The sequence below is a fragment of the Podarcis bocagei genome, assembly GCF_964188305.1.
Source record: "Podarcis bocagei genome assembly, chromosome: 6".
NCBI classification, from domain to species: domain Eukaryota; kingdom Metazoa; phylum Chordata; class Lepidosauria; order Squamata; family Lacertidae; genus Podarcis; species Podarcis bocagei.
This window is the reverse complement of record NC_138130.1, coordinates 91,085,565-91,099,123: the sequence shown is the minus strand read 5'-3', so window position 1 is coordinate 91,099,123 and position 13,559 is coordinate 91,085,565. Positions and strand designations below refer to the sequence as shown.

General features: G+C 47.1%; 1 protein-coding gene across 6 annotated transcripts in view; it reads left to right on the top strand.

Annotated features, from left to right (window-relative positions):
• AMOTL1 (angiomotin like 1) overlaps positions 1 to 13,559 on the top strand; it is a 90,088-nt gene that overhangs the window by 33,096 nt on the left and 43,433 nt on the right. Inside the window, exon 1 of one of the 6 annotated variants that reach the window (XM_081197620.1) lies at positions 922 to 1,056. The exons of 3 other annotated variants lie outside the window; for them this stretch is intronic. In XM_081197620.1, the coding sequence (XP_081053746.1) occupies positions 1,041 to 1,056 (16 nt within the window). In that variant the 5' untranslated portion in view covers positions 922 to 1,040. Of the gene's footprint in view, positions 1 to 921; positions 1,057 to 1,261; positions 1,357 to 13,559 lie in introns of those variants that run through there. 2 more of the 6 variants (XM_081197624.1, XM_081197623.1) reach the window with 2 other exon arrangements.

Sequence of the window (13,559 nt, the reverse complement as noted above, 5' to 3'; positions counted from 1 at the left end):
AGTGCTCACTGGAAGGACAGATCCTGAAGCTGAGGCTCCAATACTTTGGTCACCTCATGAGAAGAGAAGACTCCCTGGAAAAGACCCTGATGTTGGGAAAGATGGAGGGCACAAGGAGAAGGGGATGACAGAGGATGAGATGGTTGGATAGTGTTCTCGAAGCTACAAACATGAGTCTGACCAAACTGCAGGAGGCCGTGGAAGACAGGAGTGCCTGGTGTGCTCTGGTCCATGGGGTCACGAAGCGTCTGACATGACTAAACAACAACAACATGGAGTTATTCCACCATGGAGCCATCTGAAGGCAGCCCTGTGTAGGGAAGTTTTTAAATGTTTTATTATGTTTTTTATATATGTTGGAAGCTTCCCAGAGTGGCTGGGGGCAACCCAGAGTATATAAAGAGTAAAATTATTATTATTTGCATTATTATTATTATTATTAATTATTATTGATTGGACGCCCGTGTTTGCACCAGAGAAATGCTGGAGGGCATGCCCTTTTAAATGTTTTATTATGTTTTTTATATATGTTGGAAGCCACCCAGAGTGGCTGGGGCAACCCAGTCAGATGGGCGGGGGTATAAAGAGTAAAATAATAATAATAATAATAATAATAATAATAATAATAATAATAATAATAATAATAATAATAATAATAATAATAATAATAATTGATTGGACGCCCCTGTTTGCATCAGAGAAATGCTGGAGGGTATGTCCTTCCCACCACCCGGCGAGAAAGGAACTTTCCCCGGGCGGAAAGTTGCAGTTTCCGCGCGCTAGGACCTGGCAAGCGCCGCGCGGCGGCGATGTGCGACTTCCCTGCTGGAGCGTGTGGGTTGGCGGCGGCGGAGCGGGTAGAATTACGCTGGCAATCCCAGCCCCTTGGCCGCCTTTCCAAGGGACCGCTCTTGCTTGGCGAAGGAAAAGAAGGAAGATCTGCCCAGAGAGAGAGAGACGGAGAAAGCAAGAAGCAGACAAGAGAGAGCGCTCGGCGGGGCGAATACATGGGCCAACATTAGGACCCAGAGAAGCCGGCGATGATTTGGGCAGTAGGTAAAAAAGCTCCGCTGACATTCCTGGCATTCCGGCGCGAGGAAATAGGGGCTGTTTGGAGTATTTCGTGCGTGTTTGTTTGCTGCTTTTTCGGAGCGCCTGCAAACGGCGCTTTGCAAGGACGCAGCCTGTCATTTGCGCGCTTGGGGAGGGGGGGAGAGACACCCCTCCTCTCCCCATTGCTTCTCTCCTCTCCTCCCCTTCCTTCTCTTTTCTTTTTCCTGGGCTGGGCTGGAAGTGGGAAGCTGAGCCGCGCTCGCTTCGCGGGGTCTCTTGCGGGGAAACTTCGGAGCCAAAGAGGTAATGACGGAACTGTGCGCGGTGCGGGAGAGAGAGAGAGAGGAAAAGCCCGGGGCAGCCACCGCGTCATCCTCTGCAGGGATGATGGAGAGGGGAAAGTGCGGAGTTGCCTGCCAATTTTAGGACTCCCCACCCCCCCTCCACTCCCTAGGCATGGATGTTCATAGCGATCTGGAAAGCCAGAGGGGCTACTTGTACTCTGGGAAACTTTTTGGACATATGGTAGGAAAGCTTTGCGTTTAGCTTATTTTTAAGTTGTTGACCCGCGAAGAGGGCCGGGGGAAAGTCCTGATTTCTGTAAAGTTGAATCCGGGCTGCTCCATAGTTCAGCTGACTGCATTGAAAAAAGTAGAGCACGGAGAGAGAGAGAGAGAGAGAGCATGAGCAGAGCAGAGGAGCTGCCTCTAATTTAAAAGTATATAGTAATTATTTGTATCCTGCTTGGGGAGCTTTTCGATCAAGTGCCCTGTAAATATCCTGCATAAAATAAAGACCTGATTTCGGGAAGCGTGATATTTTCCTACAGCAGAGCAGGGGTGCGTGTACATGCCAGGAGGAAAATAGCAAGAAGGAAGGACATATAGTGCATTGAGAGTGTTCTTGAAAAAGCAGGGCATAGCGTGCCAGGCTGTTTTTCATTGCTTGACAGGAGGCTGCTGTAGCATTGGGAGGCTGCTTTAGCTTTCCCCCTCGGTTACAGCGCATATCAATGTGTGGTTTCCAAAATAGGTCTGTCATATGGTGGGGTTTTGCTCTGCCTTTAGGGAGATGATCCATCATTGCCAGGTTTAGCGCTCTTTTGAGGCTCAAGAAAAGCTGGTGGCTTGTCAGATTGGAGGGTTGGGGGAATCCACGGTCAGGTGTTGCCATCTTTTGTTTCTCTGGAGAGGCTCTTGGTCCCCAAAGAGGTTTCCAACAAGCAGGCATCCGTCCACACTGCAGAAGCGTTTTCCATGTTTGTGCCTCCACGGTTGGGATTTGCTTGGGCACCCTATCATGTTGTCTGTCTGTTGAAAAAAGTTGGCAACCCTTTCCAAGGGACGCAGTTATAAATGTATGACTGTGTGGCGTGCCTGGTTTCTGAAACGAACCATGTCGGGAATCCACAAGCCTGAAAAGAACCTGTGAATGCTACTGAATGAGGCCAAGGCCCATCTAGTCCACTTCCTGTCTTCGCAGTGTCCAACTAGATGTCTGTGGGAAGCTTCAAAGCAGGACCTGAGTCTTGCACCATCTTTTCTAGAAGCTCTTCTTTGCGACTGTGGAGGCTGGGTGTGCTTGCTCAGTTATGAGAAAAATCTGGAGGCGCCTTTGATTCAGTGGGAGAGATCTATCCCAGTGTTTCCCAAACGTTTTTGGGCAACGGCACACCTGTTTACCGGAAAAAAATATCGCGGCACACCACCATTAAAGCCCCGCCCCGTGACGTCAGCGCGCAGCGTCACGCCGGGAGGGACGCACAAAAGTGAAAGTTTTTTCCCTCCCCCTTGCCGGGGTGGGAGGAGGCAGCAGAGCGAGGGACTGAGGGACGGCGGCAGCTGAGGCGGCGGCGGCTGTTGTGGTGGTGGCGGCGATAGCGGGCGGAGGAGGGGGCGGCGGCGGGGCTTGAGGAGCCGTCGCCGGGAGTTGCTGCTGCTGCTGTTGCTGCTGCTGCCCGGACATGCCGGCCTCCTCCTCCTCCGCTGTCTCGCGCTCCTCCCTTTTGCGCGCGCTGCCCCGCCGCTCGGCACCACCACCGCGGAGCCGCCCCCGGCTCGACACGGATCCTCGCCGCCGCCGCCTCTCGCCGCCCGACTCGCCCGCCTCCCTCCCACGGCACACCAGCCGATGTCTCACGGCACACTAGTGTGCCGCGGAACACCGGTTGGGAAACACTGATCTATCCCTCGCATGCAGACCTTCCTAGACTTGCCAATCAGAAGGTCAGCAGTTCGAATCCCCACGACGGGGTGAGTTCCCGTTGCTCGGTCCCAGGTCCTGCCAACCTAGCAGTTCGAAAGCACGTCAAAGTGCAAGTAGATAAATAGGTACCACTCTGGCAGGAAGGTAAACGGTGTTTCTGTACACTGCTCTGGTTCGCCAGAAGCGGCTTAAGTCATGCTGGCCACATGACCCGGAAGCTGTATGCCGGCTCCCTTGGCCAATAAAGCGAGATGAGCGCCACAACCCCAGGGTCATTCACAACTGGACCTAATGGTCTGTTTACCTTTAGTTTAAAAAGGAGTTCAGTTGGCAGATCTGGAAAATACCTGGGGATGGGAGGGGGTGTATTGCAGGATTCATAGCTCTGTGGCAGAGCACTTGCTTGGCATGCAGAAGTTCCCAGGTTCGATCCTGGGCATCTCTACTTATAAAACAATCAGGTACAAGTCGGTGGCGGGGAAAGACCCTCTACCTGAAACCATAGAGAGGTCCTGCTGGGCAGAGTAGAAAAAAATTACTAGCCTAGATGGATCAATAGTCTGATCTAACACTGAGCCTCCTCATAGGTCTGCGACACATGCATTCACATTGCACTGCAAATGCTGCTGTGTGTGCAACAGCTAAGGAGCCTTGACTACAAAACTGGCTGCGGTGGAACTTTGGCACCTAAAATCCTAAAACACCTGTGACCCAAATTCTCTGCAAGCATGCCATCTTCCATGCTGACCTACTCCTGGCCTTAAGATCAATAGATGATGCCCTCTTAGTAATTCCTGTACGGGATGAAGTGTGTGGTGTTGAGGGTTCAGGAGAAAGCCTTTTGTATTGCGGTGCACCCGGCCTCAACCCTAATATAACTTTAGGCGATTGGTTAAGGTGCACTTCTTTGGGCGGCCAGGTGGAGGAGGAGAGACCTAACTGGATAAATTAATCGATTTGTTGCTGCTGCTATTAGCAAATGGTTGTTGATTTGTTATGTATTTGAGGGTTGTGTTATTTTGTGGATGTTACACTTAGTTTTTATCTTGTCTAGTTTTGTTGTAAACTGCCCTATGGCTCATAACAAGGGTAGTATATAAACACTCCAAATAAATATTCTGATGCCCCAATACTGGCAAGAAGTTTAAAAAGATAAACTTCTTTCTGAGCCTGTACAATTCCGGCAAGGAAGCAACTCTGCCTGTAGGGTGGTATGTGATTCTACCAGTTCCGTTGACTTGTTTGTTTTTAGTGTATGAAGAGAGCAGGAAATATTTCCAATACCGCATAGTTTTCAGTCAACAAACATTGCTACAAAAACGAAACATGTCTTTTGTGTGGACCCTGGACTGGTCCCAAAATGGTATCATAATCTTCTCCTTATTGCGGTAATGTAAGTGTGTGTGTGTCATTGACAGCTGAGATAAGAAAAAAACCAGCTCTTGGACAAGGTTTGTACATTGTACCATCCATGACACTGTGCTCCTCAAACCACTGATTCTGTAGAAGAGCCCTTTGGTAGACCAAGTTGGTATAGTGGCTAGATCAGTCTCCTCCAACCTCATGCCCCGCAGATTATGTCAGTCTCCTGCTCCCATCAGCCCCTGACAGCATGGCTCATGGTGAGGAATGCTGGGAGTTATGGTCCAGCAACATCTGAAAGGCAACAGGTTGTGGGGGTGGGATTGGGTTAGAGCATAGGACTTTGGCCTGGGTCCAAATCTCTAGTTAGCAGCAAAGACTTCCTGACAGTAAGAGCAATTCGATAGTGGAATTTGCTGCCAAGGAGTGTGGTGGAGTCTCCTTCTTTGGAGGTCTTTAAGCAGAGGCTTGACAACCATATGTCAGGAATGCTCTGATGGTGTTTCCTGCTTGGCAGGGGGTTGGGCTTGATGGCCTTTGTGGTCTCTTCCAATTCTATGATTCTAAGATTACTGGGTGGCCTTCCTTGGCCAGTCACTATCACTCAGCTTAATCTACATCACAGGGTTGCTGTAAGGAAGAGGACCTGTGCTCCCTGGAGGAAGTGGAGACTATAATTCAGCCTTTTATTTAATATCTTGCCTGATATACAATGGCTGTGACCAGGCTGGGATAGCAAAGATAATAATAGTAATAATAATTTATTATTTATACCGGGAGGCGCTGTGGGTTAAACCACAGAGCCTAGGACTTGCCGATCAGAAGGTTGGCGGTTCAAACCCCCACAATGGGGTGAGCTCCCGTTGCTCGGTCCCAGCTCCTGCCAACCTAGCAGTTCGAAAGCACATCAAAGTGCAAGTAGATAAATAGGTACCGCTCTGGCGGGAAGGTAAGCGGCGTTTCCGTGCACTGCTCTGGTTCGCCAGAAGCAGCTTAGTCATGCTGGCCACATGACCCGGAAGCTGTACGCCGGCTCCCTCGGGCAATAAAGCAAGATGAGCCCCACAACCCCAGAGTTGTCCGCGACTGGACCTAATGGTCAGGGGTCCCTTTACCCTTTACCTTACTCTTAATCTCAGGGTTATGGGTTCAAGCCCCATGTTGGGCAGAAGACTCTGCCTCATTCATCTGCACCAATCCTGGACAATTCTACGACTCCAGGTATGTGCGCTCATGAGAGAGAGGCTGGGGACAGGGATCTGTTTTCTGAGCATACATCCTGGTTTGCTTGCACAAAACTTACACAGCGCCTAGTCTTTACCGAGTCCTTATTCTGATTTGTTTGTGGTGAGGTTACACAACAATGCTAGTTTATTCTGATTTCATCCTTTCTGTTAATCATTGATTCCGTGCTTTTCAGTGCATTTCACAATCAACACCGAAAATAAATGAATATCGCGCCTTGTTGCACCAGAGCGATAGAGCCCCTTAATTCGCTTCAGTTGTGTAAACTTAAAGTTCTGGTGTGGAATTGAATCCCTTCCCCTCTAGAGTCAACTTGGGCGAGAGAGAAACTGAGACACAATAGCGGCAAAGAGCAGAGTCTTTATATCAGTAGCTCCAAGGCTGTGGAACAAACTTCCCTCTGTAGGTTATAGCTCTCCCTCTCTATTGACTTTCCAGCAAGGGTTGAAAATAAAGTTTCCGGTCATTTGGCCTTCAGTACAGCTAGCTACCTAGCTTGGTTGGTTGGTGCTGTTTCTGTTGTTCCCTGTCTACAGGTTTTGTTTTTTTGTTTTTAGGCGTGGGGAGTAATTAGGATGTTTTTGTACACTGAGTTTGTGTGAAGGTGGCTAACAGGTTATTCTGAATAAATAATAATACAATCAGATAGTAATGTTTATCCTAACAACAGGGCATCTGGCTCCATGTGGTTTCTGTGAATTCAGTTAAGTTTATTTACTTAGGCAGTTTTGTTATTTCCAAATAAATAAAATTAAGAGGGGCAGGGGAGTGTACAGGAATTGTATATCACAAATCAGGCCATTAATTAAAAACATATAGCACTGTGCTCAGTTTAAAAATGAAGTTTATAGTATGTGCTGGCCATCTGTCATGAGATTCCTGCATCGCTGGGGTTGGTCTACATGACCCTCTGGTAACTTTTCAGCTCTATGCTTCTACCATATGGGCATTTCTGCTTTTACACCGTTATTATCCCTACAACTCAGACTGCTGTATGTACCCTAAATCTCTCCTGCATCTAGCCAACCCACCTCCAAATTCTGCAAAATTTTGTTATTCAGCAAGCAGAGCCATGTAAAAAGGGAAATATTTGTTCTATATCTTTCTCCCATCGCTGATCTTGATATTCTTAGAGCAGAATTTTAACCACTCTCCCAGCTCAAGATAATAATAATAAGAAATAACAACGATACTTACAGTAATTACCATTCTGTGTAAAACACACTACATTTTAGGTTGCTTCTATGTGCTTTGTAATAGCGGGTACCAAATCCCTTTCAAAGAGTCAGATATGAATGGCTAGGATTGCTTTTTCTAAAAAAAAACAAACTCCTGCAAGCGGGAACGGTGTGGTTTGCATAAGAAAAACCACACACTGGTGTTAACAATGGGCTGGCTAATTGCAGGAACAATTCTAAGTAAATGATCCTAAAAAGGTCTTTCCTTGGCAAACAGCCTGAAAAAAGAGAGAGAAAAGAGCAGGCAGACTCTGTGTTGACTGCTCTAAATGCCAAACATACAAGAGGGATTATCTTCCATTATTTACTTCCAGGGTTCTTTCTCGTTGGAAACTGCAACTGAGGTTAAAAGGATTCAGGCTGCAGCTCAGTACAGAGAAATCTAGTTTGGTGCAGATGAATGAGGCAGAGAGCATTTTAGCACACTTTGCACACTAAAGTTATATGGAAATGATTGGCAGTGGTGACTACAGTGATTATAGTATTCGTCCTTATTAATAAGCAGGGTGGGTTTATTTAAATGGGTGGGCTGGGTCCTGACTAACAGTGCAATCTAAGTTCTATTCAGTTCAGTGTGGGGTATTTATTTGCTATATTTCTGGGCTGCCCTTCATCTGTCAGGATCATGCGGCAGTTAGCCATTGCCCTCATGTTGTTTTAACACAAATACTTCATTTTTTTTGTTGCTGTATTTCCTCTGTTGTTGGTATATTCAGAGGCATGCCCTCCCTGATCCTAAAAATAGTACATTATTATTGTTAGTATTACAGTGGTACCTCGGGTTAAGTACTTAATATGTTCTGTAGGTCCGTTCTTAACCTGAAACTATTCTTAACCTGAGGTACCACTTTAGCTAATGGGGCCTCCCGCTGCTGCCGCACGATTTCTGTTCTAATCCTGAAGCAAAGTTCTTAACCTGAAGCACTGTTTCTGGGTTAGCGGAGTCTGTAACCTGAAGCGTATGTAACCTGAAGCGTATGTAAACCGAGGCACCACTGTATTAGTATTAGTATTAGCATTTCTATACGGTTTTTTTTATTTTTAAGGGGGGGATCTCAATCATGCCCCAGAAGCTTTTCCCTTCATTAATTTGTCTAATCCCTTTTCAAATCCATCTAAGCTGGTGGCCACTGGCCACTTCTGCTTTCTTCAGAAGATTAATTTGGTAGTTGTGATGGTGCACCAGACTATGCAGGGGTGCGTGCTCAAAAAGCCCATCTGAGCCGATGTGTGGGTGGATGAAATGAAATACTACAAAAGATTGCTTTTATACTTGTTTCTTGGAACATGAGCCAGCTGTGTGTATGGTTTAAAAAGTGTAGATTCCGTGTTAGCGTTCTGTGTTTTATGCTACAATGGGTTTGTTTAAAAAGTAAAATTAGCTCCTGAAATGAACAAGGACACATTCAGAATAGTAATTTATAATCTTGTTTGTGTCGTGCTACTCATAACTAGGTTATTCCTCTGTAATAAACAAAAATCAGCCCTTATTTTCTTATGGGGGACACAAGAGCCCTTATAGAGTCCTTTGTAGGTTCTCCACCAGTTGGAGAAAATAACAGAGGCCAACCAGAGAATATTGAGAAGCAAAGCAGCTTGCAAGCCTGATCTTTATTGAACTGTTGCAACAGGGTGCTCCCCTCACACACAGGAAAGGAGGAGGACCCAGAACAAAGGTGTGCCCGCCCTTATATAGACATTTTAAATTGCCCGCCCTGGAGTCCAAGACCACCCCCAGAAACATCATACATACATCACAGAAAGGGTTTACCTCAAGACCACCCCCAGATACATCATACCTACATCACAGAAAGGGTGGTCTACAACAGAAATCTGAGTGCGTTGTTTATCTCCTGTCTGGCAGATTACCTGTTAATGGTCCCTTGATTGGATTACTTGGGGAGCCTGGCCAGTCTTTTGTAATGATAAATACTTAGTTCCTGAGCCAGGTCACAGGCTCACCCTATTCATACACAGACATACCCTTAAGACAGGATTTGTGAACAAAAAGACAATGGGAAGGCTTTTCCATTTTCCATCGACCTTGCAGAGAAATATTTGAGGTCAATTTGGGAGGGACAAAATGGTTTCAGGACTTTTTCTGTGGGGTTCCAGACATGTGGCCTATATATGCAGTTATGAACATTTATTATATATATAAAAGACCTTAATTTTTTTATTATTTCACCACATAGCTGTGTGATTTTGACACAGAAAAGTGTAGAATGAGCCCAAAATTCAGAGTGGGTTGGTTGTAGCTGACCTAGCTCTGCAGCCTTGGCCTAGCTCTGAGGCAGGTTTGGTTTAGGTGTGGACAAGGACTGGAAAGTCCAGGAACATGGGTATGGGGAGATACTTGGGAGTCAGGCACCAGATCAAGCAGTTATGGAGCAAAGGGTCACAGGGCAGGCGCAGAGAGCCATGCAGAAGGCTCTGGGGTAGCAGCAGAGGGTTGGAGAGGCCAATAGCCGCTGTCAGGTCAAAGGCAAAGTGGACAGCCCAGGATCCACCATCTGAGGTAGCAGTCAGGAAGCAGGAGAAATAGGGGAGAGTCTTTGAACTCAAGACCAGTTGCTCAAGTTCGGCTTGTTGTGTCTTGATGCCTTTTAATGTCAGCTGACACTCTTCAGGCAAGTATTGCAGCCTAGACGGCATCCATTTATCCCAGGCATCCCCAAACTCGGCCCTCCAGATATTTTGGGACTACAATTCCCATCATCCCTGACCACTGGTCCTGTTAGCTAGGGATGATGGGAGTTGTAGTCCCAACGCATCTGGCGGGCCGAGGTTTATCCCAGCCTAAGGCCTAGTCTGCCCAACTTCTTGCAGGCTTTGTCTGAGTGCTGGGGATCCTTCTCCACAGCCCTTTTAACGGCTCCAATGTGGTAGATTACCCTCTCTCATCTCTTGGTCATTTTCTGGCATGACAAAGAGCCAAGAGACCAGAAATCGGCTTTCTGACCTGCCTCAGCTGAAAATCTATAGCAATCAGTATTTCACATGTAAATTTTGACAGTGTAAATTTTTTTGTGTGAAAAAGTGCAACATAAATGTTGACAGTTGCATAAATATTATATTCAGCATTCGCTTATGAATGTCTACAAAGCAAATCAGGATCGTCAGCATTCAGATACAGTCACCAAATTGCTTAATATGGATGATGAGTACCTTGCTTGTGTAAGATGATGTTTGCTGATATCTGTTGGGTGTATAAAATATTGTATTATGTTGGTGAGATGTCCCTGAGCACTTGTTCCCTAGTGATATGTATGTGGATTCTAACATGCAATTTCAAAGTCTTTCCCCAACCCCATTCCCCCCCCCCTTTTATTAGAAAACACAGTCATAAATACAGTGGTACCTCGGGTTAAGTACTTAATTTGTTCCAGAAACTGTTCTTAACCTGAAACACCACTTTAGCTAATGGGGCCTCCCGCTGCCACTGCATGATTTCTGTTCTCATCCTGAAGCAAAGTTCTTAACCTGAGGTACTATTTCTGGGTTAGCAGAGTCTGTAACCTGAAGCGTATGTAACCCGAGGTACCACTGCATATTGAATTCTGGCACTGCAAAGTCCAGGCACGCTTCAACCTTACTGCCCTTGGGAGACAAGCCTTCTATATTTCCCAGTCAGGATTCAGGCCTCATCATGGGACTGAAACTGCCTTGGTCACACTGGTCAATGATCTCCAGCGGGCTAGGGAGAAAGGTGAGAGCTGTTTCCTAGTTCTGCTGGATCTCTCAGTGGCGTTTGATACAATTGACCATAACATCCTTCTGGACCGTCTAGAGGGGCTGGGAACTGGGGGCACTGTCATACAGTGGTTTCGCTCCTTCCTCCTGGGCCGTGTTCAGAAAGTGGTGTTGGGGGATGAGTGTTCAGACCCCTGGTCTCTCACTTGTGGGGTGCCTCAGGGTTCTGTCCCCCATGCTTTTCAACATCTACATGCAGCCGCTGGGAGAGATCATCAGGGGGTTTGGGCTGGGTGTCCATCAATATGCAGATGATACACAGCTCTACCTCTCATTTAAATCAGAACCAGTGAAGGTCCTGTGTGAGTGCCTGGAGGCGGTTGGAGGATGGATGGCAGCTAACAGATTGAGGTTGAATCCTGACAAGACGGAAGTACTGTTTTTGGGGGACAGGAGGCGGGTGGGTGTGGAGGACTCCCTGGTCTGAATGGGGTAACTGTGCCCCTGAAGGACCAGGTGCGCAGCCTGGGAGTCATTCTGGACTCACAGCTGTCCATGGAGGCACAGGTCAATTCTGTGTCCAGGGCAGCTGTCTACCAGCTCCATCTGGGACGCAGGCTGAGACCCTATCTGCCCGCGGACTGCCTCACCAGAGTAGTGCATGCTCTGGTTATCTCCCGCTTGGACTACTGCAATGCACTCTACGTGGGGATACCTTTGAAGGTGACCCGGAAACTACAACTAATCCAGAATGTGGCAGCCAGACTGGTGACTGGGAGCGGCCGCCGAGACCACATAACACCGGTCTTGAAAGACCTACATTGGCTCCCAGTACATTTCCGAGCACAATTCAAAGTGTTGGTGCTGACCTTTAAAGCCCTAAATGGCCTCGGTCCAGTATATCTGAAGGAGCATCTCCACTCCCATCGTTCTACCTGGACACTGAGGTCCAGCACCGAGGGCCTTCTGGCGGTTCCCTCACTGCGAGAAGCCAAGTTACAGGGAACCAGGCAGAAGGCCTTCTCAGTAGTGGCGCCCGCCCTGTGGAACGCGCTCCCACCAGATGTCAAAGAGAACAGCAACTACCAAACTTTTAGAAGACATCTGAAGGCATCCCTATTTAGGGAAGCTTTTAATGTTTGATGTATTACTGTATTTTAATATTTGGTTGGAAGCCGCCCAGAGTGGCTGGGGAAGCCCAGCCAGATGGGCAGGGTATAAATTATTATGATTATGATTATGGCTGGGACACATCTGGAGACTTAGGATACCTGGGATGGACACATGGCAGGTTACTTAGGTGCAGTGGCTCACTAAATGGCTTGGACAATTAGTTGTCTGTATGTGTGCCTTATAGTGGCTTGGGGTCTAAGGTAAGCTAGCATAAGGAAGCTCATGGAAATAAAGTTTCCATGTCCTCCTCTCTCCATCACTACATTCGACTTTGTTCAGGGCCAAGTAACCATCCAGAGCAGGAGTCAGCAACCTTTTTCAGCTGTGGGCCGGTCCACTGTCCCTCAGACCATGTGGTGGGCCGGACTATATTTTTTTGGGGGGGTGGAATGAACGAATTCCTATGCCCCACAAATAACCCAGAGATGCATTTGAAATAAAAGTACACATCCTACTCATGTAAAAACACGCTGATTCCCGGACCGTCTGCTGGCAGGATTGAGAAGGCAATTGGGCCGCATCCGGCCCACAGGCCTTAGGTTGCCTACCCCTGCTCCAGAGAGATCTTAGGAAGACGCAGTCAGCTACAAAGGGATGGGAATTTTTTCTTAAGGGCACCATGATCAGCCAATGTAACCCAGCTAGTTTTACCATGACTTGATGATTATTGTCTTGCGGTAACATAGAGGCAGGATTTTCACTGGTGACACCAGTGTTGTGGAATGCTTTCTCTCTTGAAACGGGAGAGGCCCATCTGTATTGGCATTCTGCCGGCTCCTGAAGACTCACCTGTTTAGGCAAGCATTCCCCTGAACTGAACTTGTGGTTTTATTGTTTCAACTGTTTTAATTGTTGTATTAATTCCATATCGTATTATTCCAGATAGCTTGGTCCTACCCCCAACCTAAATCCTGGCTTCGCCCATGATTCCTACATTACAAGCCTACATAGCTTTTGTAAGATATTTCCAGCATGCTTATCTGATGAAGTTGGTTGATTTGGCTGAATACATAGGGATGAGATACTGAGATCAGCTGCATCAAACCAACTTGCCCCTTTGTTCAGCTGTGGTGTGTTTCCAAACCAGCTAACACCTACATTGTGTCTAGGAGAGTAAGGCGTGTTAACGTTAGCTGCCCCGAGGCCATAGGAGAGCCGTCTTCTCCTATCCAGGGTGCAATTCTGATTAAAAGGATGTGAGTCAGCTTGAGCTGGATTTACGGCTGTCTCTCCAGATGCTAAGGCTGGCCTCCTTCCCCATAATTCCCAGCTTAAAAAACAATGCTATAATAAAACTCTTGCCCCCTTTCATCAAATGATTAAAGAATAAAAGGGAGGGGTTTTGCAATTTGAGAGACTGGGGAGAAGGGAGAGGGAAGCAGTTTTAGAAGGCAAGAAATTCATTTGTATTCATTTCCTACTCTGCGTCTGATACAAGAATCCCAAATTCTGTGCATGATCACGCACACATACATTTTGTTGAGATGTAATGTGCCACTTCAATAGTTTGCGCACCCAGACTCCACTGAGATAAGCTGCTTTCCTGCTGCAATTTTTTTTTTGGTCAGTAGAATCAGATTTGTGAGGGGT